The 27,810-nt window shown below is 55.6% G+C and overlaps 1 protein-coding gene across 1 annotated transcript; it reads left to right on the forward strand.

Annotated features, from left to right (window-relative positions):
- On the forward strand, nucleotides 1-27,713 carry LOC122388223 (mitogen-activated protein kinase kinase kinase 4-like). Its single transcript, XM_043379108.1, has 19 exons — nucleotides 1-34; nucleotides 837-1,021; nucleotides 1,326-1,562; nucleotides 4,177-5,376; nucleotides 5,617-5,781; nucleotides 6,089-6,246; nucleotides 6,487-6,612; nucleotides 7,088-7,314; nucleotides 8,992-9,194; nucleotides 9,553-9,702; nucleotides 9,933-10,579; nucleotides 10,801-10,922; nucleotides 11,197-11,376; nucleotides 21,748-21,935; nucleotides 22,624-22,792; nucleotides 24,362-24,484; nucleotides 25,385-25,491; nucleotides 25,830-26,009; nucleotides 26,424-27,713. Exons 2-19 carry the CDS (start codon nucleotides 1,016-1,018, stop codon nucleotides 26,508-26,510), a joined length of 4,275 nt encoding a protein of 1,424 aa, XP_043235043.1. The 5' UTR covers nucleotides 1-34; nucleotides 837-1,015; the 3' UTR covers nucleotides 26,511-27,713.
- Nucleotides 27,714-27,810: the final 97 nt, after the last annotated feature.

Below are 27,810 nucleotides of genomic sequence, written 5' to 3' on the forward strand. Positions count from 1 at the left end.
CTGCCGTCTGCCGATATTTCCTCTGGCGGTGACGGTAAGCTGCGCGCCGCCAGCTTGCTTTGGGGTGGGTGGCCGGGGTGCGACCGAACGCTTCTCACAGCCACGGCTCGCCTGTTCTCAGTCTTTTACGCTCGGCACTATTTATCTTACACTAGCTCCGCACTTTGCCGCCGTGTTCTGTTGGCCGCCATTTTCATATCTTCTTCTATAAATAGTCGAGTTCCCCCGTACTTTTCCATAAATTTCGTTTCTGCTTGTTATTCGTCCACATACACACATTATCCAACCTTTCTCCATTTTTTTTTTCGAAGCGTTAGTGTGTAAGTCCTTTTACCTGGGTTTATTTTAAGTTGACTTTGCTTTGGTCACGCGTAACTCTCTTATTCATAGTAAACGCATGCCACTGACCCTGCTGTAATTGCCGGGGCCATGGCAGTTGGCACGCTCGCTGGCTGGTGCATGTGCGGCTGCGCGGATGTGGCTGCTGATATACCTTTCGGGGTTTACCCGCTTCAGAGTTGTTATTTTCGACAATGCCTGCTTTTGTAACCGCACACAGATTGCTTATCACGTGCTACTGGTGTTGCATGTCCGCTTATTCGTGGCAGTATTTGCTTCTATCGTGAATGCTATACCGCCGTTACTCCTTTAGAGGTCTAGCTTTTGGAGGGATATAATCCAGCAATGGCGAGATACATCCAGGAACATGAAAGTCACCTTCATAACATTAAAGGGCGAACCGTGAGACCCCGCTCTCCGTGTAAATGATATATCGGTCTAGTGCTGCCCTGTGCTATAGCCGGCCTGTGCAGACGTCCCCCTCGCTCTCCCCGCAGGCGGCGGCGAGGAGCGCTCGCGCCACTCGGACCAGCGGCGCCGGCACCGACAGCTGCAGCGGGAGAGACGCGCCGAGCGGCAGCACAAGCAGCGCGCCGCCGCCGGCGACTTCAAGTTCGTGGTGGGCGCGCCTGGCGCCGACGCCGACCCGGACGTCACCGATGACCACTGCGCCAGCATGAAGGTGACAAGGGCGGTATCGAGGCTGCCGACAGCGGGAGATGTTCACAGTTCAAGGATACGGTATCTGCATTTGATTACGCTGAGTAACTTGTTCGGCCTATGGAATTTGACGATCTTGGTTTGATATTTGTAGTTCACTACAGCTGTAGATTTTTTTTTTTTGCGAACATTAACGATGCTTTTCTACACAAGCAGTTTGGCTGCCAGCAGAGCTGTTATCGGGTCGGGATGCCTCGTGTTGCCAGCCTGCCATCCTGTAGGTACCAGATCTGACCGTTCGGTTGTGTTGTGCGGTCCCTCTCCAGGTGGAGATGAGCAGCTGTTTCCAGTCGCTCTCCTCGAAGCCGGTCAGTCAGATGGAGTCGCCGCGGCCCCCTCCGCGGCAGCGCGCGCCGTCGGCAGACAGAGCCGTCAGCCACCCGGCGGCCGGCGGAGAGCGGGTGTCGACCGGAGACGACCGGGTCGACTTCCACCGGCAGCTGGCCAGGCTTGTGCGGATGGGCAGCAGCGAGCACCTCTCCTCGGCGGAGCACCAGAGAAAGGTGAGCACCTCTCCTCGGCAGAGCACCAGAGAAAGGTGAGCACCTCTCCTCGGCAGAGCACCAGAGAAAGGTGAGCACCTCTGCTCGGCAGAGCACCAGAGAAAGGTATGTGTATGTATTTGTATGTATTTATTTGAACGCCCACAGGTATGACACCCATTTACAGACGCAGTCCGATACTAAAACCTATAAATACATGTGCTCATGGGTTGTCAAATATAGGTACGTATAGTCATGTCAGAGAGATTAAGAAGGCTCTAAGAGACTTCATAAAAGTTCCTCGACTGGCGAATAGGTCCGCAGATGCCACATGTTCGTACATGCCGTTCACTTGCCTCGGTAAGCGACAAAACATTCCGGCCCTTATCGTTTCCACCCTTGCGGTGGGTTCGTGCAGTATCGCCCGTCCTCGAGTCCGCCTACATGGAACACACAATCCAAACATCCCAACAATATCGGTGGACCTAATGCGACCAGAGAACACCGAATGAAGAAAAGTGAGATCGCGCTGCACCAACCTTGCCCGAATACAACTCACACCAAAATGAGACAGAAGCTGATGGTAATCGAGAGACTGAGATGGCCGTGTGGAATGAGTTGCCAGCCAGATGAGCATCTTATGCTGGATCCGTTCCAGACGCTGTATATGTGTTTTTGAGGCCCCAGCCCATACTATGCTACCGAATTCTATCACAGAGCGAACGTGGGCATTAAAAGCAGTGATAAGAGGCTCAGGTCGAAACCGTCTCCCCCTCGCAGCACGAGAGGTCTGCAGCGAGCGCAAGTACACGCCAAGCGCCCGGTTCGCACTCCTGACGACGCCGTCGACGTGAGGCCCAAAAGTTAATTTTGAGTCCATGAGCACACCCAGATCGCGCATCACAGATACACGATCTAAGGTGATCCCATGGATGGAGTAGTCGAAATGGACTGGTTTAGTGCGGAGAGTGAATGTAATCTGTTTACATTTTGTGGGATTCAATTGCAGCTTCCAAGTAGTTGACCATGTACAGAATTTATGTATATCGTTTTGAAGGGCGACAGCGTCATCAAGCGTGCGAACCGGGCGGAGCAGTTTCATGTCATCAGCATACATGAGGCACGACGAGTTCAGGTAAGATGGTAAATCGTTGCAGAATAAAATAAACAAGATCGGCCCACATATGCTGCCTTCCGGCACGCCCGACCCAACACGGGCCCAGCCAGACGTCTTCCCGTTGACCACCACTCGCTGCTCTCTCCCACAGAGGTAAGACTCAAACCACCGCAGGGCAGAACCGGAAAGATGATAGGAGTGACGAAGTTTGTGCAGGAGAAGAGAATGGTCAACGCTGGTAAAGGCAGAGGAGTAATCGGTGTAAATAACATCAGTCTGATGGCCCGAGGCGATAGCGTCCCACAACTGCTTGACGAGGCAGGTCAGGTTGGTCTCACAGGAGCGTCCGGCCAGGAACCCGTGCTGAGCCGGAGACAACACAGGGGCCACGTGTACAAGTAACTGGTCACACACTACTCGCTCGAGAAGTTTGGAGCAAATTGACAAAAGTGACACAGGGCGGTAATTGGCCGGGTCTTTCCTGTCACCTTTCTTAAAAATCGGCACCACATTAGCCCGTTTCCAGACCAAGGGGAACTTTCCCTGGGCAAAAGACAAAGTACAGAGCTTGGTTAATGGCACTGAAAATTCGTCTGCACACTCTGATAAAATTCGTGCACTAAGACCGTCCGGCCCGCATGCCTTGTGTACGTCTAATGATAAAAGAATACCGCGCACCGTCTCATGGATCACAGTAAAACGATCGAGATTGTCAATGTCATACGATACACAGTCGGGGAATACATGCACACGCGGGTCAGAAAATTTGGCAGCGAATGACCGGCTAAAACATTCAGCACGCTCAGTGTCGTCAGTCACGATGCGACCGTCACATTTCAAGGCCGGTACACCACGCCCTGCGTACTTGATGGACTTAAGAAGCGACCAAAAACGTTTCGAGTTACTTTTAAAATCGTCCACTAAGTGTAAAATATTCTGCCTGTACTTCGACGAGACGATACTTTTGAAGCGCGCCCTGCGATCGGAAAAAAGTGCTAAATTGTCCGCTGTGGGCGCCCTTTTTCTTCTGGCGGTGGGCGGACTCCTTCTCACGCAGAGCACGTTTAACATCGGAGTCAACCAGGGCGGGAACTTAGCTTTCAATGTCACTGTCGGAACAAAATCAGCAACAGCTGCCTCTACCCACTGATAAAATAGCCCTGCAGCGTCATCCACATCCATGTCATCCAACACGTTCCATGGTAAAAGACGCAAACATTCCTTTAGTCCAGGGAAGTCCGCTCGGCGATAGTTGAGCGCCGTGCTACGGGTAACACGTACAGGAGTCTGACGTGGGATAGAGAGTGTTACTACGGTCTGCATGTGGTCTGACTCAAACAGACCAGCATCCACCTCGCACTCACAAAGGTGAGCAGCGAGCGCCAGAAGAAGGTGAGCACTCCCTCCCAGGCAACAGAAAGCGCACGAAATGTAATGCAATTGCGTTGAATACAAGTAGTGTATGAATTATGTCGTGCCCAAGTGCTGAGTGTGACCGTCGTCTCTGCTGTCCTCCAGCGCTCCCGGGAGGACGTGCGCTACCAGAGCGAGCTCCAGGACGTGCTGTGGCTGGCGCTGCAGGCCTACCTCAGCGGCGACACCATGCACGCCACCGACCAGGCGCTGTGTCTGCAGCGCGCCCAGCTGCCGGCGCTGGTGCAGCGCGTGCTGGCGTTCCGGTTCGAGCGGCAGCCGGCGGCCGGCGCCGAGCCGCGCTGTGATGGTTGCCTGGACGTCTGGTGCCGCACCTGTCTGGACGCTCAGCGGCGCGCGCTCAGCGAGGTGTCCACCCTGATGGAGGCCGTGGACGGCGCCGAGCGCCTCTACCCGTCCGGAAAGAAACTGCGCGAGCAGCAGCCGGCCTTCTGCGACCCCGAGTTCCGGCGCCGGCTGAAGACGCTGTTTGTGTGGCACAACCTGACCAGTCAGCTGTGGATGCGGATGCGTATAATCCGTCAGTACCTGAAGGGCATGGGTGCCGGTCACCTGCCGTGGCCCGAACTGGAACCGACCCAGTCGCCGCCGGCTCCCAGTCCCAGCGACAGTGTCAGCAGCCGCGAGCACCCGCCGCCGGCTGCCGGGCGGGAGGTGTTCTCACCTCCCCAGGACCGGCCGCCGCCGGCAGCCGCCCCGGTCCCCCCGCCGCGGGTGAAATTCGAACTGAGCGTCTCCGAGTCCTCTGCCAGCGCCAACCCGTCCGACTCGAGCAGCAGCAACACGTCGGAGGGCCGCGCCATGGAGCGCGAGCCGGCGGCGGCGCCGCTGCACTGGTCCGTCAGCTCGACCTCCGTCTGCTCCGCCTCCGAGACCACCGCCGACGGAGACAGCAAGACGCCCTACCGACGCTGCGTCGAGAAACTGCTCAAAACCAAGGGCCTGAAGAAGACCATCACCAAGCTGATCAGCCACCTGGGCAGCGCGCTGAACCAGACTCAGGCGGCGCTGCTGCCGCCGGAGGAGCAGCGCGGCGGCGGCTCGCCCGGCGCCGGCGAGGTGCTCACCAGCGGCGACGCCTCCTCGCTGGGTCTGGACGACCACACGGCCGCCGAGCTGCGCGAGTTCGGCGAGGGCTCCGTCACGGCCGCCCAGCTGGCGCTGCCCTCCTTTAAGGCCGTCTACGTGTGGCTCAGCCTGGTGCCGCTAGAGGTCACCCACGAGTGCGTCAAAATCCGCCTGCAGCAGCAGCCCAAGGAGCCGTCTCCGCTCAGCATTAGACAGGTCAGTCGCCGCCACCGTCACCGGACGATTCGGACCGGTCACGGCTCAGTCACCGACGGGTCACTATTACAACCATGATGTTTTGGTGCAGGTGCTAGTCAGTCGACTGTCGTGGTTTCCTGCGGCGTTTTTGTTGACTGCTCAAAATGCGGTATAAGCGTAAAACATTCGTAGTAGTGGGCTGAGACAAACTTGTTATATTGTGTAGTGAGGCGCTGACCCTGTCCGCCCCGTTCCCAGCTGATAGCCGAGTGTAAGGAGGCGCTGAAGGCGGCCGTGCTCGTGCGCGGCGTGTTCGTGCGCCGGATGCGCGCCATCCGACCGCAGGCCGGGGCAGAGCGCTGCGTGGCTAGACTCGACCAGGCCGTGGAGACGTTCGACGCCGACGTCAAGGAAATGCTCGAGGTATCGTAGCTAACAGGAATAATTATCAACCCCTTGCATATCTTTGTCGGCTTTTTTCTTACCTGTCCTTGTTACTGCATTGTACTGAAAATATTGTTGGTGATTTTATGGTATTCAATGCCAGTTGTGTCGCTCTATTCCATTATGACTCAGTTGATGAAAGCCGTAGGCATGCTTTTAGAAACTGAGCCATACGTCATACGTCGTCGTCATATTCAATCGTCGTTCTTTTCTGAAGTCTCCTTATCCCTGGGCTCTATCGAGACAACACCTTCCATTCCGCTTTGACCGGTCCGTCCGTGCTCAGGTGTACCTGCGCTACATCAAGCAGCTGCTGCTGATGATGCAGGGCGAGATCGAGGTATCGGCCGCCCAGAAGAGCCTGCTGGAGGAGGAGTGGACGCTCTGCAAACACATCTGTCCGCACATCGCCGGCGGAGAGGCCATCGCCGGCAGAAACTTCTGGTGAGCACTGCTGACGCCGTCAGGGGCGCTAATATCGGGACATTGATACTGCCTCATTGTAAGGTGACGGCTGGCGCTATATACTGCGATCTGTGACTGTGTCGCAAAAGCCTGTACCGTGGTCAATGATTTGTGCATTGTGTTCGGCGGCTTTGTCTGTGCCGGGGCCTGTGATTTCTGTGTTTTGCTCGGCAGTTTCGTCTGCGCGATGATCTGAGGTCTCTGTATTTCTTTCGGCAGTTTTCTAGTGAGCGACATCCTGCCGACGATCGGAGACCTGTTGGAGAACGGCATAGACGCGTGCATCGCCAGTCTGCAGCGGTCTTCGAGCGGTGACGGCGGCCGAGAGCCGCTCTACGGCAGCAGGTGAGCTGGCTTGGAGCGTGAACCCCTGTCCCGTCCCCGTACCCGAGTCCGACTCGCTCCGATCCCGTCCCAGACGGTGCCGGGCATGGTTGGGGACCTGGGTATTTATCACATAATACAATATAGTGTGAGACCACGAATAGGGTGTAAATTGCTCATCATGGTTATCCGGTGTGTAAATTGCTCATCATAGTTATTCGCAGCCAAATATGTGTTCTACCACAGACTTCTTTATCTATAGAGAAGTATATATAGAGAAGTCTGTGGTTCTACAAAGCGATGCCGTCCATGTTGGAATGGAATATACCTTTCCGGCCAGTGGTGGATTAGCGTGGTTCGGCCCCTCTCCATGACAAGTCGCTTACTTACGTCCCTCTCCCTCATCTCCCTCTCCGACGGGTCATCCTCTGACCCGCCTGCCCCCCTCTCCCCGACAGATCATCATCTGACGCCCGTCCCCCTCTCCGTCCGCCAGGTCGTCCACGCTGAACACGCTCCGGGAGTTCCGGGTCCTGTTCCAGGAGGCTCAGGACCGCGCGCTCAAGGTGCTGCTGTTCGCCAAACTGCTGCGCCGAGATCTGGAGATCGCCGCCGAGTTCTCGATACAGTGCGGCGCGCAGGCCATTCTGGACCGGCTGGCCGAGACGGGTCACGTGCGCGTCATAGCGCCGCACAGCCAGGACCACATCATCTTTATACCAGGTACGGCAACGGCGTGGTCGGGCCGAGATAGACAGCGAATAGTCACTGAATTAAAATGGGCTTTGACCATAACATTGTGCTATTGCACCAGCTTTATGCATGCAGTTTATAAGCAGTTTTGTTTCCTCTTATTTTTGGGAGTATCTATATGGGGCGGCAGTTCGTTACTACCGTCTGCCGAGCTGCCCATAGTCGCCTAGTTACTGCCGCCTTCCGTGCAGCCGGGTGTTCACTAAAAATTGAGACAAAGTTTAGCAGGCTGTATCTTCGGTAAAAATGTACCGATTTAAACAAACGAGGCATTGTTGTAATGCACATTGCATCTGCTGCAAGCCGTAGAGCGTCAACAGATTTGCCTGATCCCTGTAGGTCATTTTTTGGACATTTCCTTGGAAGTGTTGTCACAAGCTCTGGCACCAGTGGACCGTGATGTTGGCCAGTTGATGGTGGTAATGAGCAACCAGTTGATATTTTGTATGAAATCGAAAGACACCAACATACGTTATAGCTTTAGGCAAATCACATTTGATACTCATTTGTTACATTTCAGGCGTGGAAAATGGCTTATCGGGTCTCGTTCCAATGGGAATTTTTTACATCGGCCGGGGCCCTCAAGGCGCCCCTTGGTTAGTGTGCTGGCGCGAGGTCGGACCAGAAAATCACCTTCTGGTTACATATGTTGTTCTGCATGAACCTCTAGTGCTTAATAATACACTTGGCTCAAAAAGTATCATATTGTAAAGGACCAGTCTGGAGGAATAAAGTCGAACTGTGATGATATTCTCTGAAATAACACATACACCACGGCATCCAGCGTTAGCTTGCATGCTGACACTTAAATGGACGTTAGCCCTTGTATCATCGATCACATCACAACAGAACACTCCATTGTATAATTAATTGTCGCCCTTTAACTAAAAACATGATTTTTCTACCTTAAATAGTTCAACCTTTTTTCTGCATTTTTTGTCCCTTTTTGACCATAGCATATTTACTTATCTGGCCTTATGTTGTTCCCAGTCGCTTCGAGAAGTCATTTGCGCCGGTTGTAACTCGGCCTAGTCTCAGGTGTGATATATCTTCTTCGCTTAGGCACAGTTAATACCTTACTGATCAGCAGCATTGCGCCGTGAGGTGTCAAAAAGCCCCTCCACGTGCATTTTTGGGGCCCCGGCCCTTCCTCAGGTCATTATCTTCACAATTATACCACTTCAGCTTTTCGGACTCCCACACCCTCTAGAACTTTCGTCCCACTGTACGGTATGTGACTAATTTTGACATTTTAAGTTTTCATTAGGTATTTGTACGTGCCAAACTCTCCCATCGACGTGCTATTTTGGGAATGCCTGCCAATGGGCTTTTGGTAGTCCTTGTTTAAAACGACCTCCAACGCCACTGTTTTCATTACATCCGTGAAATTTTATGCTCGATATGATAAAAACGTCCCTTTTATGTCTATGCTAAGTTGCATCGTAATAGCTTGCTTCACTTTTGATATGCAGCCATTCAAAGTTTGTGTCAATTTTTAGTGAACACCCTATGTTTTAGACATTATTCTTACTTATGTCTGTCGGTGTGTTTCAGGCAGTATCTGTATGTTGTGTTTCCGGTTCAGGCAGTATCTGTATGTTGTGTTTCCGTTCCAGGCTGTATCTGTATGTTGTGTTTCCGTTCCAGGCAGTATCTGTATGGAGCGGCAGTACGTGTGGCAGCTGCTGGACATGACGCTCAGCCGGCAGGACAGCCGGCGGCCGGTCGACGTCGGCTACCTGGTGCTGATGGCCTGTGACGACTGCGGGGATGTGGAACAGCTGTGGCGCGGCACCACCATCCACCTGGAGCCCACCGCAGAGACCACCATCACTCTCAGCTACGTGGAGGTACGGTAACACCATCAGACCACCATCACTCTCAGCTACGTGGAGGTAAGATAACACAATCACACTCAGCTACATGTAGGTAGGTACGGGACCACCATCACACTCAGCTACGCAGAGGTAGGCGACCCGACCACATTTCGACACAGATGGAGGAACGTATCTACTGACACCGCCGGGAGGGTATTGAGCCTGTGTCCTGTGCTAGAGCTTTGCCTGTGCATTTCGATGCTGAAAAGTACGTTCGAATGTACTATTTGCCTCATTGCTCACCAGAATAGTTTGTGTACCCTTTATCACTGCCTTCCTCATAATATCACAGCCTGGAGTGTATTGAATTGTGTTTCCCCTTTATCACCAGGTGAAGGGTCTTCTGTTGGTGGTGAACAACACTAGTCACCTGGCGCGCGCCCGCGAGCCGTTCCAGCGGGCTATGGGCGCCTGTCTGACTCTGGAGAGGGACGAGACGCCGCCCAACCGAGCCATCACCGACGCTCTCGAGGAGCTCAAGGTAGGCTGCAGGCCGATCCAAATTTGTGGGTGCGTGCGTGCGTGTCAATATATGCGCTTTCCGTCTTGTTTTTCCTTTGTCCTTTCATTTTGTTTTGATGTGTGATGTGTCTCTTTTGCTTGGGTGTTTGTTCGATACTCTCTGATAGTCGGTATGTTTGTCCATCTATCTGTTGTTGACTGGCTGTCTGGTGTCTACCCACCCCGTCCCGCCCGTCTGTTTACCGTCAGGAGGAGGCTCTAAAACTGCGTCTGGTGGTGGCTGACAGTGTCGCGCTCGTCGAGGAAAAGTGCTCAGCGATCCTGGCCGACCCGGGCGCCACCTCCCTGGCCGCCCGCTGCCGCGAGGTGGTCCAGCAGTGCTTCAAGTTCGCGTTCGAGTACCACCGCGAGCTGGTGCGCCTGATCACGGGCTCGCGCCGGCCCGAGGTGGCGCCGGCGCTCATCTCCGTGGCGCGCCAGTGGATGCGCTACGTGGTGGAGTACTGCCCGCGCGGCCAGGGGCTGCGGCCGCGCTGGGCCAAGGACGGGTTCGACTTCGTCAGTCTGTGCACCGAGCCGCAGCACACGCTGCACCTGGAGGAGGAGGAGTTCAAGACGCTCCAGCGCGAGGTCACCCACTGCATGCGGCACATCAAGGGCCTGGCCTGGTCGGTGTCGTCCTCTCCGCTGGGCACCGCCGCCGCCGCCGCCGCCGCCGCCGTCGGCTCCCGCTCATCGTCTCCGTCCGACCCGAGCCGGCCGCTGTACCGGTCGTCGCGCTCGCTGCCGCCGCCGGGCGAGACGCCGCGGCCCGACGCACGGACGGCGGTCGGAGTGCCGGCGGAGCTGCACTCGCCGACGGCCAGCCGGCGGGACTCCGCCGACCGGCCGCTGGGGTGAGCGGGGCGCCCGGCGTGTGATGGCCGGCCGGGGACGGACGGAGGGAGGGCTCAACAGAAAATAGTAGAATAGCATTGCAGAATAACATTCCCCAATAATTACGAATACCCGTAGGATAGCATTGTAACGTGTCACAATGGCATCGACGATTCCAGTGTAACAATGTGACAGATTCGTGCGTTGTCTCTCATCTAACTTGACTGATGTATGTCCCCAGCGAGCTGGGCAGCCCGGTGGGGTCGGCGCCCAGTCTGACGCCCGGCTCCCCGGTCGTGTCTCGCGCGGCCGGCCTGGGACACCGGACCGGCTCTGTGTCTCCTAGTCGACTGTCTCTGGATGGTAAGTGACATGCGCACTGATAAACCGCTCACCGATCCACCGCACTGTATTGTGACCGCTGCGTCTTTCTAACTGGTCGGATGTGTGCGTAATCGGTTCGCTGAGTTTGTCTGTGTGTATGACCAATCCGTGGGCCTCATAATGTGACCGGTCTGTCACGTCTATCCCAGGTCTGTCTCTAGTCAGTCCTCTAGAGCGCGCCCGTCCTCCCTGTGTACCAGGTATGTCTGTTCACTAATCTCTGTGTGCCTGACCCGTCCTCTGTCGTTGCCAGGTCTATCTCTAGTCAGTCCTCTGGAGCGCGCCCGTCTGGCCGTGCTGGAGCTGGACGAGCGGCGGGACGAGGCGCTCCGCGACCACCGGCGCATCGGACACGTCAGCGAGCGGCGCGCCGACCGCGTGCACATCAAGGCCAAGACTGTCGGCTTCACCTGGCAGATGGGCTTCCTCATTGGTGAGTGGCTGTGCTCTGCGGACTGGCAGACAGGCGGCGGCAGTAATTAGTGGGTCCATCTACTGCCCGGTGGGCCCTTTCCATGCCGAAGTTGGTACTCCATACTCAGTTGACAGTGTTGTTCATATTGCACTGCGCGCGGATGCTTTTATTTCGTTCTTTTTTTTCGAGCCTTTTCACTTCTTCATTAATTGTCATTTTTAGTCCTATGAATCTAAAATGGGAGATACATTGTAATTTAGAAAACGGCCATTCCTGTCGATATTCGCCTCGATTAGTAGGTCCATCGAATAGGAGAAGCAACCAGAGACGGTGTTTTCTTGAGCACCACGGTCGAAGTTAATTTGGCGGAGCTGCACGTATTTGGTTACATTCAGCCGGGTCCATTCGATGCAATATTTATGTTGAAGAAGCGATGCGATTTTTTGTCGGTTTGTATTAGTAAATATTACGATAAAAACATGTCCAGATCATTTCACTGGTAAGCTCGCTGACTTGCGAACATACTGTGGCGAGCATGGCCATTCATCTGGCAGTATTGAAGCTCGATACCTTTCCAAAGCTATTCGCGTCACCACTTTTGCGTGTGACAATGCCTATCCCCGTTGCCAGCAGGTTCTGACAGCATTCCTCGCCGCCGCCAGGCTCCGCACTTACCGACGGTTTTCGCGCTCAATATCTTTAACACTGACTCAATCTTACACAGTGCCGCATTAAAAGTACAAAATTTGGCATAGAAATTAAATTATCGTTGACACATACGTACAGCACGCTGTTTAATCTAGTTGTGGATGCCAAATTACACAACTGCTTTGGACTAAATTAAGGCTGTGCTGTGGAACATTGACAGCTTCTGTCGTCGTCCGTCTTCCCGGACGAGGACGTATGAAGCGGCCTCTGCCCCCGTCGCCCGCCCCTCGGTGAGGTGAGCAGCGCCGACTCGGTATCTGTTCAGGGCCCGGCGCGGCGCCCCCGCCGGCGTCTCTGGCGGCGCCGCCGGCCGCGGCCGCGCACCGTCTGCGTGCCCAGGCGCCGCTGGGCGGCCGTCTTCCCGTCCTCGGCGGCTCGGCCGGCCCCTGCTGCGGGAGACTGGGTCAGACTCGATACTGCTGCGGGAGACTGGGTCAGACTGCTGCGGGAGACTCGGTCAGACTCGGTACTGCTGCAGGAGACTGGGTCAGACTCGGTACTGCTGCAGGAGACTGGGTCAGACTCGGTACTGCTGCGGGAGACTAGGTCAGACTCGGTACTGCTGCGGGAGACTAGGTCAGACTCGGTACTGCTGCGGGAGACTCGGTCAGACTCGGTACTGCTGCGGGAGACTCGGTCAGACTCGGTACTGCTGCGGGAGACTGGGTCAGACTGCTGGGGGAGACTGGGTCAGACGGGGCACGGACTCACACTCACCCACTGAATACTGATACTGCTCGTACGAATGTAAACGGCAGCATATGTAGAGACTTGGATCGGATATTGAGAACAACGCAATATTCCAACGAAGTCAAACATTTAAAAATGCATGTTCCACCAGCCGATACTGCTTCATTGTTACTCATGCAGTTATGGTTCAAAAAGTAAATGCGAACGCTAGAAGGAAGATGAAGATTGAAGATGAAATTGAAACGAAGAATTAGAAAATGCAACAAAAGCTGTCTAGTCATTCATCTTTTATGTTCGTGCATCTTTTATGTGCCCCATGTATGTTATGTGACTGCAGCCGTAAGTGGGCCTGGAGCCTGTGGTTGTTTCGTGCGTAATAAACTAATAAGCGTCATAAACCACACAAGTAATCCGCATGTAGTTTGACTGAGCCACGCGAGTGAGAGTGGCTCAATTTCTATTCCGTTCCGGGTCTGTGCGCTCAGTTGTGTCACGCTGACCCACATCCCTGGCTCTCGTCCCCCTGTCAGCCGTCCCCGCTCCGTCCCCGTCCTTACGTCTGCGCCCTTTGGCGGCGGCCGCGGCGGCTCGCTCGGCGTGGTCGGCCGGCCGGACCATCATCTGTGTGCGGTACAGCGAGTACAGCGGGCCGCGCCAGTCGTACCAGTACGCCACCTGGTACTCGTACTCGCTCGGTACCGGCCCGCTCAGGTACAGGCCGTTCAGGTTACTGCGGGACCAGCGGGTGATGGTTAGAACACGGTCACAGAAGTCAGCCAGACTGAGCAGCAGCGTCCACATAAACAGTAACTGAAGATTGGTTCGGTTTACTTCTCTATGAATCATCCTACACATTTACTGTGCTAATTACGGCCAGGAGAGATGTGCGTCTAATGCTAACACCGACTAATGCTTCCAGTATTGGCCAGCAATTGGTTTGTTAATCTATTCTCAACAACCTGGGCGACTCTCTTGCCCGTGGCTCATTGGGTGAACCGTGTGTGACTCAGCGGGCCGTGTATGGCTCAGTGGGCCGCTTGTGACTCAGTGGGCCCGGCTCTAGTGACAGTGGGCTGCGTGTGGCTCTGGGCCGCCGGTACTGACCTGGAGTCGCAGCCCTTGTACCACCAGCCGCCCTTGTGGTTGAGCGCGCAGCTGTCCTCCTTCCACAGGTCGTTGTCCACGTCTTTGGTGGAGAACTTCATACCGGCGTGGTACTTGAGCGAATCACCTGCAAAGGGTACGGAGGGCACAAATCACAATCGGCCTTGTCTTATATTCACTACCATAGAGATGCCAACTAAATTATAGTTGTCCGGTTCTAGACTCTTCTAGTTTCTGATCATAGGCTATCACGTGGCAATGACACAGCCTGCAGATCACCTTCGGCACCCTCCCCGGGCCGTATTTCGGCCCCGTCCCGCCCGCCCGTCCGTCGCCACGTACCGGCGTCTCCGGAGTAGTTGTCGAGCACCTTCAGCGCGTATCCCTCGGTCTCCGCGCCGATGGCGAACGCGCCGTAGCGGGCGGTGGCGTTGGAGCCGGGGTAGTCCTGGTGGCCGGACCGCTGGCGCGGGAAGTCGGACAGCTCCACGCGGAGCTCGTTCAGCTGGGGAGGGGAGGGGAGGGTGTTAGTCGGAAATTGTCGGTCTTCGTACATCCTGACATTGGGTTTTGCCGACGTGGCTATATGGTGCATAGTGTTTTCTCACCCGATGGCTGGTCAGTAGGTGGATGTTCTCGTTCCCCAGCCAGAACTCCCCGGCCAGGTTCCCGAAGCCGTACTTGTACGAGATCCAGTCCCGGAAAAAGTCCTCGTCGCCGTTCGTACGCCGCTGGATCACCTGAACCACAAACGGGGGGTTTGAGCTGGTGCTCACTTCTATCGGATGCCTGAATATTTGGTTGTCTGCTACGCATGCAAGGATGTGCTTATTTTCCGTGGTCTTATACTGGTCTCGACTCCAAAATCGTCGACTCCGACGATTTTGTCTGCGTTTCTAGATCTCGCATCCGTTTATCCTTGTTCACACCCTACCTCAGCTCCCTTCTCTCACCACTTCTCGCATCCCCCTGCTCTCGCCATACTTACCTCGCCTCCCGCCCCATGCCGGACTCACCGCCCATCCGCCGCCGTCGGTCTTCTGGTCGCAGTAGACGAAGATGGGCTGGGTGGCGTGTCGCGGCCGCACGTGGTAGATGCCCGAGGTGGCGCCCTGCTCGCCCGACAGCAGCACGTCCGAACAGTCGGCCGGCAGCGACTCGTCACCTGCCGGCAGTAGCACGGACTCGATCACCGACTCAACTGACTCAGCTGGACAAAGGACATTGACTCAGCCGACTACTCGAGCGGCACAGTCGGCGTCGGACGGTCCAGCATCAACGTGAACTTGAGTTCCCCATTCAGCTGCAACGCTGATTAATGTAGGGTTTAGTTTCAGACGTAAAACTCCAAATGCTGATAGATACTGTAGTTTTCCAGGCTGATTTTTTTCTTCCATAAATCTCCAAGTGTTCATCCGTGGAGACCCTTCCGAAGGGTTCCTATTCCCTCTACTATCTTCCTCGTCCTCCGTCCGCGCCCACACAGTCACACCCAGGGTATATTGAGACTAGAGACAGCTTTACCCACCTGTGGAGGCGGTGACGGTAGGCCGCCGCTGTTGTCGGTCCAGGTAGGCGCGCATCTCGGTCAGACTGGTGGCCAGACCCACCTTGGTGGCAAACTGCTCGGCCTGCTCGCTCAGCTCACTGTCACAGACATACACGGGCAGTGAGAAATGGACGCAGGCATAGTCAATTACTGACTATTAGCGGCGGAGACAGACATCGACAAGACACTGAGACAGGTCGACAGGCGCAGGGCCGGAGATGCCTTTGAAATTAAATACCAAATCGATATATGCCTGAGTAGGTTTCACGTTTCCGTGATGGTGTGTTCCAATATATCTCGGCTGCCTACAGAAGTTGTGTCGCACATTTACTTATACTGGGTGGGTATTTAATGCATTGACGCAGTTTTACTCACTATAAGAAGTGATCTAATGTGAGTACACTCTGAAAATTGATAGTTTATTTTTTCCGTTGTGCCCTAGTAGAGTGTTGTCGTTCTAGCTACCGCGGCGAGTGATTTACGACTGGATGAATCATGTGTTCTGAGTGTCGTCCGTCTTCAGTTCGGTGTATAATGTACATTCCCTGTGTATAACAGTGTCCCCCGCGCCGGTAATATGTTCTGACGTGCAGTTCGGACGGGCGGGGTGGGGACGTGACTCACGCCGACCTCGCGAACCCACTCGGCTGTCCGCGGCTGAAGGGTCCCAGAGCAGTGGGGGCCGGCTCAGTTTATCCTAATGAAGGACCGCTGGCTGCCGATCGCATCATACTTTACCGAGAACGGCCTCTGAGTGCCTGAGTGGTCCCGCATCAGGGCGGGGACGGCCACTCACAGCGGGGGACGGCGACTCACAGCGGGGGATGGCGACTCATAGCCAAACACTCCACCACCGGCTTATAGCCATCGACCCTGTTCAAATTTGCATAAGTACTACGGTGGATTAACGCCGGGCGCATTTAGATCGAAATCCAAAGTTTGCATATCGTCGGTGCTACTCCCTCTGTGCGGAGCCCCTCAATCGGTGGTCGCGCCGCCACTCACCTGGTTCGGTTCTCCACGGTGCGCACGTGCGCGTCCAGTCGGCGCTGGCCGCCCTTCAGCAGCTCCGTGTTCACCACCAGCTGACCGAGCTTCTTGTCCAGCTGGGCCACACTCTCCTCCAGCTGGGCGGTGGAGGGGTCGGCCCCGGTGGGCCGGCGCGCCGCCCGCTCCCGCGCCGCCCGACGGCCGGCCTGCACCTCTGCCAGCACCGTCTCCAGCAGCGAGGTCACCTGGAGTACAGGGAGAGAGGTCACCCGGGGATAGAGGTCACAGTCGGAGCACAGTGACCGAGGTCACCTGAAACACGACAGGGTCACCTGAAGTACACGGACAGAGGCTACTTAAAACAAGGACACAATACATCACAAAGGTCACCTGGAACATGGCTCGGAAATTATACTGGGCCGAAACTCAATGGCTCCACCGTTGATGCAAATTTGGCTAGTTGTGCTTCTTGCTGCCATATAGGCTAATCTCCAGGTGGCATGCGACCAAAGTTGGTCAAGGCTATAGGTACCAAATATTTACGTAGATTTCCGGCAACCCATATCTGAGCTACTCAGAAGTCGGGAAGCTAGGTTTGCCTTTTGGTGGTAATCAATGTAGCACATATCAATACATTTATACCCGGTGACCCTGAATGTTCAGTTTGTGAAGTTCGTGGGTACTACCCACTCTGTGCGTACAGAGCCCGTGGGTTATCCCAAAGTCCCACGAATCGCACAGCGCAACTGTACAGCCTACGACGGCTGTCTCTCGAAACTGAGTTTTGTTTTCACCATCTGCCTCCAACCCATTTACACCGCACGGTGCATCGTTTTACCATGTGCGGTGTGGAGGGTCTGTTTTTGGTGGCGGTCTCGCCCTATCAGCGTTAGTAAACACGTGGCAGCGCTGAGGGCTGCCGGTGACGGCACCGGCCCGGGCCGCCGCCCGCCTCCGCTCCCGGAGCCGGCCCTCGAGGGACGGGCGCCGGCCGGCCGCTGACTCTGCTTTACGTCAGCGCCGTCTGGAGGTTTTGAGACTGTTTTAAGCCCAAATCGATCCCAGGAATGTGAAACGGGTTGCATGTAGAGCTGTTTGATCGATGATCTCAGAATTCGCTTACTCTGATTGGCCCATCTCAGAATCCTGTGTGAATTGCATGCTCAGCACAATTATCTGCTGTGTCCCGGCCCGTGTCGAAGGCGCACAGCTCCCGCTCCTCGGTTCCTCACCCTTCCGACATCCGACTGCATCCCGTCCAGTCGGGTGTTGAGCTGCTGAAACTCGCTGCGGATGGCTGCCTGGCTCTCAGCGGCTACTACCTCCGCCTTACGCTGACTGTGGGGGACGGTCAGGTCAGGTCAGGTCAGCGGCACGTCCCAGTCAACACCCAGATATCCACAGCTCCCAGCAGACACACAGTCACCCGGCCAGGCTCGTAGTAGCTGCTTAGTACCGGTAGCGTCTGTATATATCTCCGCGTAACAAAGGTCACTGACATGGTTTATATATCAACGTGGCAACTAGCACTGAAGAGACTGTCATTTCCGGCGGCGGTAGGCGTGGCGCCAGTGCTCACAACAGACTTTAGTTGCGTCCTTAATGGGCCTGGCCTGAACACTGACATTCTCCCTATCTGACTCAGCCTGTTGCTCCTGATGTCGGGCTGGTTACCTGTGCTGGGCGGTCCTCAGCAGTGTGGTGTGGCGCTGCATCTGGGTCTCTCCGGCCACCATCCGCTCCTCCAGTCGCTGCAGCAGCACGGCCAGCGCTCCGGGTGGCATGGACCCGCCCCCGCCCCCGGCTCCGTCCGCCACGGACGCCGCCGGGGTCTTCTCCTGGGCGAGCAGCCGCGGCGCCAGCGGAGACGGGGCCCCGGTCGCGGTCAGAACGGCGCCGTCCCCATACTCGGAACTCTGTGGGCCGGTCTCGTCAGACAGGAACTGGGTATCCTGAGGGCCGGGCTGACTCAGGGCCTCCGGCTGCCTCTGGACAGGGTATTCCTGCTCGGGCTGCCTCGGGGCGGGATACTCGAGCTGCTCATGGATGGGATACTCGGCCGGCGGTTCGAGAGGGTTTTCTGAAGGCTTTGGGACGGGTTGTTGGGGCGGTTGTTGGACAGGGTGTTGCGTTGGTTTCAGGACTGGATATTGAAACTGTTTAGTGGGTTGTGGGGCAGAGTATTCAGCCGGCTGCGGGACGGAATATTGTGATCGTTTGGTCGGTTCTGGGACGGGGTATTCTGATGGTTTTGGGGTAGGGTATTGAGCCTGCTGCTGCTGTGCTTGCTGGGGCTGGTTTCCAGCCGCTTGCTGTGCGGCGTTCTGGGCCGAGTATTTGGGCAGTGGCTGGGCGGAGTGTGTAGCCGGCAGTTGGTCGGTGTATTGATACGGCTGCTCTGGGCTCTGGGTGGGCCGCGGGGCCTGCTGATAAGGCCGCCGCTCGCTGCGGTCCCTGGCTGACGGGCTGTGGGCGGCGGTGACGGGCGGCGAGCCGGCGGCGCGCAGCTGCGCCGGCGGCGGCTGCTGATCGTAGTCCTCTATCTCGGGCGGCTGGTAGCGCTCCCTCTCGTCGGTCGGCAGCAACATGATTGGGGCGGCGCTGGGCTCGGCGCTGGCGGCCGGCGGCGGCTCAGTGGTCGGCTCCGGCTGGTGGGCGCCCGGCGCGTCCGCCGGTAGCAGCGACTCGCCGCGCTGCAGCTCCGGGAAGGTGGGCCGCAGCGCCGCCTGTTCGCGCTGGATGAGCGCCGGCGGCGGCTGCGGCACCAGCGCCGCCGGCGGCACCAGCTGGGGCCACTGCGGCCGCCACGAGGCCGGCGCGGACGGCGGCGGGGCGCCGGGCACCAGGGCTGGTCCGGGCACCACGGGCCGCCACTGAGGGCCCGGCGGGGTCCGAGCCGGCGGCGGCTCGGTCGGGGCGGCGGACGGGACCGCCGGCTGGTCCTGCTGCGTATGCCGTGGAGACGCTGCTCTGCTGGTGATGATCGGGTCGACCGGCCGGGGCGGCAGTGCGTGGTGTTGCGAGCCGGCGTCCACAGAAAACCGACTCTACTCCGCAGCGGTAGCGGTGGGAGGGGCACAACGGGTGTCAGTCAGCAGCCTAATGCTCAGCGCACTGGTGAAACTGACGCCGTGGTGCCATACTTTACGGCACCGGCCATTGTAATGAGAAGCTTTGCTGTGGCATGTTTTGTGCTGTACAGTTGTCAAATAACAATCTTTTTCCTCAACACCTTTCCACAACACTCTAGGATCCATTTTAATCATGAAGCTAGAATTATTTGTTGGGCCGGAATAACCGACTGATGTTCCCAATTAGGCATCATTCTGCCTTGACTTGCCATTTGAACCTACACGGCAAAAAAGTGTTGGACATCTGTTTGAACAAGCCATCGCTGTTTTGTTTATCCGCAAAATCACTGTAGGACTGGTAAGTTTGTTTTAATACGCCGGCAGGCTGGTCATTTGTATATCCCCTTTCAGCTCATAATGTGGAAAGCAGCGTCTCATAAGTTGTTAGCATTTGGTTGTTTCGGTACCATGAGTCCTTTGGTCGTGTATCGGTTCGTCGGTCCGATGTGTCCTTTGGTCGTGTATAGGTGCGGTGTGTCCTTTGGCCGGGACTGGCCGGACGCCGTCCCACTCTGGGTCTCACCTGCTCCATCCAGCGAGTGATCTGGTTCCAGTCGAGCTCCTCGTCCGGCTGTAGGACCAGTGTTAGGTCGGGGAACTCGGGGCGCGCCGCGACCGCCGCGGCCAGGCCGGCCGCCAGCAGCCACCGCACAGGGACCGCCATCGTGCGAGACTGACGGCGAGCGGCGCGGCGCGGCGGTCCGGCGGGGCTGCCGATCGGGGAGGGGCGGGATCCAACCGAGCTGCCGACGGGGGAGGGGGCGGTCCGCCGCAGAGGCTGACTGAGGAGAGGGCGATCTAGCGAGGGCTGCCTGCGGAGGAGAGGGCGATCTAGCGGGGGTCGTCTGCGGAGAAAGGGGTGACGCTGCACCCACCCACTGCCGCTCGATGGTGTGGTCGGTGACGCCCACCAGTTCTTGTGTGTTTGCGATGATAACTTTCTTCGTATATGATGATGAGATTATGAACGATCCACGTTATCGTCCCATGGGGACGAGGATAGCGAATTTTCTTATTCTCGTCTTGTAGTAAAGTCGTATTGACGCCTGAGACCTTGGAAGCTGAAGGACGGCACTACCAGGCCGTCAATGTGCTGGCAGGAACTATAAGAGCCACTTAGAATCGCGGACGCGAAATAAACGCACATTCAGAAAGACAATGCTCAGACTGTGATACCGCTGGCGACGACAGGCGATCGTATGTTATCTCCTTCAAAACTTTCTGCGAGTCTGCTGTTCGAGTGGGTTCAGTGATTTTTCACGCTGCTTGCTGCGTGTTTCTTCTCTGGTCACTAATTATTGCTCTGTATCTTAATTGCAGGTGTCATGTGACTGTACGGGGGATACGACCAGCTAGGGAGTTTATCGTGATGAACATAAGCTGGATGAGCCTAGTTGCCGGGCTCGAACGTAGTCGTCTTTCTGCTTTTCACGAGACGTATACCTCGTATGCATCTGCAGTAGGCTGGATGCAGTTGGGAAACACCAGCGGGTGGTCCAGTGGCGCTGTCTTTACAGGAGTAGGACCTGTGTTTCATTGAACCTGTGACCCGTGTTGAGTTAAGTCCGCTAATTTTAAGCTGCATTGCTCGTCATTCCTGCCTTTGGTTGCATCACCTCACCGGAGATCTTTTCAAAATAAACAGGGTGGTGACTGGAATAGTTGGGAGGCCAGTCATCAATTTCATCGTATTTTCGCTTGGCTCTGGGCCGGGGCCGAATAGATGACAGCGCTGGCGAGTGACCGGCTCGAAAAGAACGTGCAAACCAAACACTGCCGCCAACGCTCTCCGCCCTTGACCAACTTGGGAGCGAATCAGTGTGTTCCATTTCAAGCCCACTGGCTGGCTGAGTTCAAATCGGGTCGCAGGACTCCCTATTTTACCTAACTTTGCAGGCTTGGAAGTCAGCCCTTAGAATCGCTCATTGTTTGCAATATTGCTGTCTTCAGTTATTGTTAGCACTAGCACGTTGTGAAGGTATCGCTAGAATGACACGTTCATCAGTCGTGTTGTTTTCTGCCTTGTCATATCCCCAAGTCATTTGCCGTGCCTTTGAATCGGCAATACATTCTTGCCTCTGATACGTGTCTGACTGCTCATCTGACTCATCCAACAACAAAACTCTGACGTCCCATTTATAAGTCTGTTTTTCCTGATCTCCCGTGTTCCCTCGTTCGTCGCCGATCCCTGATAGCATGTCTGTTTCCTTGTGGCAGGTCAGGGCCGGTTCGGCCGGGTGTACACGGCCGTCAACAACAAGACGGGCGACCTGATGGCCATGAAGGAGATCCACCTGCAGCCCAACGACCACCGCACCATCCGCTCCGTGGCCGAGGAGCTGAAAATACTCGAGGGCATCAACCACAGACACCTGGTCAAGTACTTCGGCGTCGAGATACACCGGGTGAGTAGGTGTTCATCGGTCGGTCGGGGTGTGCCGGGGCGGAATCCGGCTCACACCGGGGGACGGCGCCGAGGTGATGTCCGTCGCTCAGTAGGAGGGTTTCAGGCGGGCGCCGACTCATACCGGGTGCCGGTCGTATGGAGCCCGGGCGGGGCCCGCCGGTCGTGTGGTGCCGGGCGGGGCTCGCCGGTCGTGTGGAGCTCGGGCGGGGCCCGCCGGTCGTGTGGAGCCCGGGCGGGGCCCGCCGGTCGTGTGGTGCCGGGGCGGGGCACGACGCCGGCCGGCTCTGGCAGCAGGGCGCGGGTCGGCGGCGGCCGAGATTAAGCCAGCATAAACAGCTCTCGGCGGGGGGACATGCCGCGCACATGACTGATGGCTGGTATACACGTGTACCGGGTTCCGGGCGGCGGCCGCCGGACACGGTCCGTCGCTGCCGCCGCTGCCCGGGTTACGTGCCGCACGGCGCGCGACAGCCAGCTGGAATCTTGTCTGATTGTGTGAAAACCTAAAACGACAGGATGACAGTAGCCGATGACAGCATGAAATGATTTGATGTTGGAAATGGCTTGTTTCTGACTTGTTTAGCCTTTAGGGCTTAACATGTTGCAGTCATAAGTGGTTGTTTTTTGTGGCATTTGATGTGGGATTTGTATGTTTATTTTGACATGTGCGTGCGCCTGTGCTGCAGGAGGAGATGTTTATATTTATGGAGTTTTGCGGCGAGGGGACGCTGGAGAGTCTGTCGGCCTCTGTCGACTGTGGACTGCCCGAGCACCTGATCCGCCGCTACACCAAACAGCTCCTGTCGGCCATCACCTGTCTGCACGACCACCACATCATACACCGGGATATCAAAGGTAAGGTAAACGACAGCATACGTCGGAACATCAAAGGTTACTCTTCTTACTCCACATTATGCACCGAGATATCATAGGTCAGTTCACAGCACACACACCACGACATCGGAGAGAGTTCACGTTTTACGGTTTGCCAAAGATAAATCATTTTTTCTAGACCGAACCTCTTAGCCGAGTTTTGAACGAAGCTATCCCGAAATATTGGTTGGGCGCATACTGGTTTAACATTTTTGACCGTGTCAGTTTGTTTACACCAGTTTACACCACACCTCTCCGGCTAATGTATTTGAATTGGCCGGGCACACAGTAAAAACGCATATACCGTGGCACCAAAGTTCAGTGGTAAAAGCGCATCGTACACCGAGACATCAAAAGCTAGCTTGTGACGAGCGTTGCCATGTCGGAGGATTACTCATATCGTCCGCTGTCATGTCTTACACCGCAGCATCATTACGAGAGCTGTCACATACTGTGAGTGCTAGCCCATGTCGCGCTCCAGACTGGCCCACGTCACACGCCACCCTATCAAATGTCAGTCCACAGTTTACATCGTATAACATGGACATCGATGATAACGATGTAATAATATGATAATCGACTGAGTCATGGCCTTTTTGCTCCGCGGCTCGTAAGGCTAATCGAGTCATGCTAGAATGCAGTACACAATCCTTGTTGCGTAGGGTGAAGGCATTACGACCACCCCGGTTGTCTAGGTCTCGACCTGACATGCTAGGCCACTCTCCTCTAAAAGTCCGGTCTTTACTATAAGCTCGGGCTGCTGCCAGCTCTCCACTTGTCACCTTTACTCGCCGGACTTTATATAGGTATTTCGGATTCCCGTTCTACCCTGTCTGCCCAGTGCCATGCCCGTGCCAGCAATCACAGAACAGAGACAGTGCCGGGGGGCGGGCTAAGGCGGGCTGGAGAGGGTAATGGGCTGAGCTGGACTGGAGACAGGCTGGAAGAGGCAGTGGGCTAAGGTGGGCTAGAGCCGTACTGGAGGGGGCGGCGGGCTAACCTGGGCTGGCGACGGGCGGGGACATACGGCGCCGTGCGGCGGCCGGCCGCTGGCGCCGGACGCCGCCGGACGCCGTGTCATCTATCATCGTACCACGCTGTGGGCTGTTTATGTCGGCCCGGCCGGCTCGCGCCGACCAGCTTTGATTCGGTAATTAATGTGCTTTCGGCTGGTGATACGTCGGATATGACCACTAATTGACCACGGAGCGTGTTTGTATTTCGTCAAGTGTTTAGAGCGGCTGTTTCAGTGATGTTTTCGACAGACTCGGAAATAGCTCTATCATATTTCAACTACGATTCGTTACTTATCGAAACGTAGATAGATGATCTGGCCTGACAGATGATAACTCTGCCAACAATTTACGACTCATTTATGTTGACGTATTTCGATGTGAAGCATGTTAGACAACGATCATTTCGGACTGGAAAAAATGTAAACGTCGATTAATTTAGGCGTGCAGTGAATTCCTTTACGGTTCGCAGTTGCTCTGTACCGTGTATTGTTCACTTCGAGCCACTCTAATCCACCTCCCACTCTATCTTCCTCAGGCGCCAACATATTCCTGACGGACGAGTGCCGCTGTCTGAAGCTGGGCGACTTTGGCTGCTCGGTGAAGATAGTGGCCCACACCACCATGCAGGGCGAGGTCAAAGGACTGGTCGGCACACCAGGTATGTAAGGACTCTCACCACACAGTGTGAGGGGAATGGTGGGGAGCCGGACCATCTAATCAACCTGAGTAAAGCTCTCCCACTGTGCAGGGTGGAACGTCGCACTCGCCTCTGACGAGGGTTGTATCTGAATCAGGGATGCGGAGTCGTGGTAGCGATTTCCGACTCCGACTCCGACTCCGGGCTCCTGGTCGGCTCCGACTGCGACTCCGACTCCGACTCCGACTCCGACTCCGGGTCTGATGCGAAATACGACGCAATCATTAACATTACAAACCATTGCGAAACCGAAGCGTCCGGCGTCCGTTGCATTCAGCGTCGGAGGCGGCCGGAAGTTTTCCAAGGTCTTCTGATTTTCCAAACGTAAACAAACTAGCAGACAGCTGATGGCCTTGAAAGTATGCGGCTATAAAATTATAATATAAAGGCTAGCAGTTGTTATTGTTGAGGAAACAAAACAAAACATTTCCGAAAGTTATTTCCAGAAAATTTATTTCTAGATATAAATTTATTTCCAGCAAGCAACGCCACAAATTTTAATAAGCTTCCCGGAGTCGGAATCAAGGCAGCCTGGTCGACTCCGACTCCAACTCCGACTCCGGGCTCGCTACCACGACTCCGGGCGACTCCGACTCCGACTCCGACTCCGACTCCGCATCCCTGTCTGAAATGGCCTTAACTATGAGATGTAACCCACCATCAAACTTTCGCTCAATAACAATATTGTGAGGAAGCATCTGGTTATTTAATATTTATTCAGAATTCGCTTTTTTCGTTTTATTTGTTGCTGCTAGGTGTGTCCGCCGTTACCCGACCGACTGGGCTGTGACTGTGTGATAGGTCCCGTAGTCTGCCTCTCCGCCGCTACTCCACTGACAGTGACCGGACGTCTGTCGGCAGCGTTCATGGCCCCGGAGGTGTACACCAGCTCGAGCGGCGAGGGTCAGGGCCGCGCCGCCGACATCTGGTCACTGGCCTGCTGTGTGGTGGAGATGGCCACCGGAAAGGTATGGCTCCGTCGCTCATTGTCATAGCTCTCCCTCCCGAGATGTCTAGATACCCACGGCTCCTTTCTTGGGATGCCGTGGTACCGCTCCCTCCCCGAGATCGCCAACAGTGAGACACGGTTTATTCCTTCCTCGCACCTTTCCTACATGTTCGACCACGTCGCGACCTTGTATCTTTGTAACGAGAAACGCGTCCCCTTCCTCTCGACCCGTTCCACCCCGCCGCCATCCGTCTAACATTGACCCGTCCTCGTGTGACGCTCCAACTGTCCCCCGTCTGACGCCCTGGCCGTCCCACAACGTCCGTTCCCCGACCTGATAATGTGACTCTTCCACAGCGTCCGTTCCCCGACCTGGAGGACACGTACCAGATCATGTTCCGGGTGGGCATGGGCGGCAGCCCGGCGGTCCCCGAGAAACTCTCCGCCGAGGGCGGACACTTCCTGGAGCTGTGCTTCGTGCACGACCCCAAGCTGCGCGCCTCGGCCCAGCAGCTGGATGACCATCCATTTGTAAAGGTACGGTCTCACCTAGACGACCACCTGTTCGTAAATGTATGTAGTGTAACTTCACGGCGCCTTAGCTTTACTTCGTAAAGGTACGGGTTCACGACACCCGTTATTTGAAGTATTCCCTCATATCACCATTGCCAAAGTGCGGTCTCGCAGCAACCAAGCATGCAGTTTGTCACGCGCCGGTACTGTGCCGTGTCTCATCCCCCCGAAGATACTTCGGTTTGTTTTACGTCATTTTCTCTGTTCTGCCCTGTTAACCCTTTACCTTTAATCACTTTATGTACACTCTGCAGGTGGATCTGGGCGGTAACGAGTACTTTAGCTCGCTGCCCCAGTCGCTGAAGGCTGGTCTGTGTTCTGTCTCTGTTAACCGGTCTATGTTCCGTCCCTGATGGCTGGTCTATGTTCTGCCGGCAGGTGGAGTTGGACGGTGACGAGTACTTTAGCTCGCTGCCCCAGTCGCTGATGGCCGGGTTCACCCGCCAGGACTACGGAGTGACGTGATAGCGTCTGCCGGCGGACCGGGGCCGGACTCGGGGCGGGACTCGGTGTGTTGTCGCATGTGCCGGCCGCGGGCCGCGTCTCAGACTGTCCCACTGTCCTGTGTCGTGTGCTGTGTGTGCGGCTCCGCGCTGCGAGACACCGAGGCACTGAGACACTGAGACAGGCGCGCCGCGGCCGGCCAGCTCATTACTCGCAGACAGGGAAACGCGTTAGCGCCAGCCAGTTGTGAAGGCCAGACCGTGTCTGGTGATGCAATCATACGGCCTCGCCAGCCCAACAGTAGCACCGTTTTAGTTGCTGTTTTCAGATGAAATACCTATATCCGAGTCACGACGTTTCAGGTCCGCATTTACGTTGTTTTAGCTATGGAATACGACATGCCGGTAACGTGGGTACAGTCTCAAGGATTAGCATTTGCCAGTGTTCATTGCCGTGGATTGGAGTTGAGTCCTAGAGCCGGCGTTGGCTGTGCCTGGTGGTCAGTTAGGTGCGTTGGTAGGTAGACGGGCGGGGTCGCCCGCGCCGTGGGACGGGAATCTGCCGCGTCCGAACCCACGTGTCAGTATGTCTGTCTGTCCGGCTGTTGTCCCAATGTTTACTGTGGCTGTCAGCAATCCTGTTCAGGGGGATGTTTTACCTTCGCCCCTAAACTGGCTCCCGGACCGAGATTGGGAGACAAGTCAACGCAGCTATTTTAGGTACCAGAGCTATCAGGGTCACTAGACGGCGACCACGCATCAATTTTAGAACGGCTGATATTTTATTGGAAACGATATTATGTGAGGGTTGAATTGAAGCGTCTAAAACTAGTTAAAAACTAGGAAAGCATAAATATTGTGTTATTTGTAGCCTTTCGTTACTTTAATTTGGCTTGACGTCAAAGAGGATTCCTAAAGGCCGTGGGCCAATTTCATATTTTAATCTCATTTAATTTTTATGGTATTTACTTTAGTCGGATCGTGCTATTTACTATGTAATTATTATATTTGGTGAATGTGAGCAGTAGCAGTGTTTTTATCTGGCCATGTAAAATCGACCGTTTTCATTTTACCACCACAAACCACCGTCCCAATATTACAATCATGTGCTGTTGCAAAATGACTCGGGGGCTCGTCTGGTAATGTCATGTTTAACCTCCATAGCACTCGAGGAGGCCACTGGTGCTGTGTACACTTGTATCTCCAATAAAGACCAAATATCGAATACTAACTGTTTGGTGATGACATCCAGAGCTAAGTGCAAAGTTTCCAAAGCGGCGTGACTCTGCAGGCGGCAGGGAATGGAAACGAACCAATTCAAA

Source organism: Amphibalanus amphitrite, unplaced genomic scaffold (genome assembly GCF_019059575.1).
Source record: "Amphibalanus amphitrite isolate SeventyFive unplaced genomic scaffold, NRLGWU_Aamphi_draft 000018F_arrow, whole genome shotgun sequence".
Taxonomy (NCBI): Eukaryota; Metazoa; Arthropoda; class Thecostraca; order Balanomorpha; family Balanidae; genus Amphibalanus; species Amphibalanus amphitrite.

Bases quoted from the DNA above. Each gene is read 5' to 3' on its own strand.
- LOC122388223 (XM_043379108.1), top strand. The intron at 7,315-8,991 runs GTACGGCAACGG...TTTCCGTTCCAG, and splicing joins CCACATCATCTTTATACCAG to GCAGTATCTGTATGGAGCGG. The intron at 25,492-25,829 runs GTATGGCTCCGT...ACTCTTCCACAG, and splicing joins TGGAGATGGCCACCGGAAAG to CGTCCGTTCCCCGACCTGGA.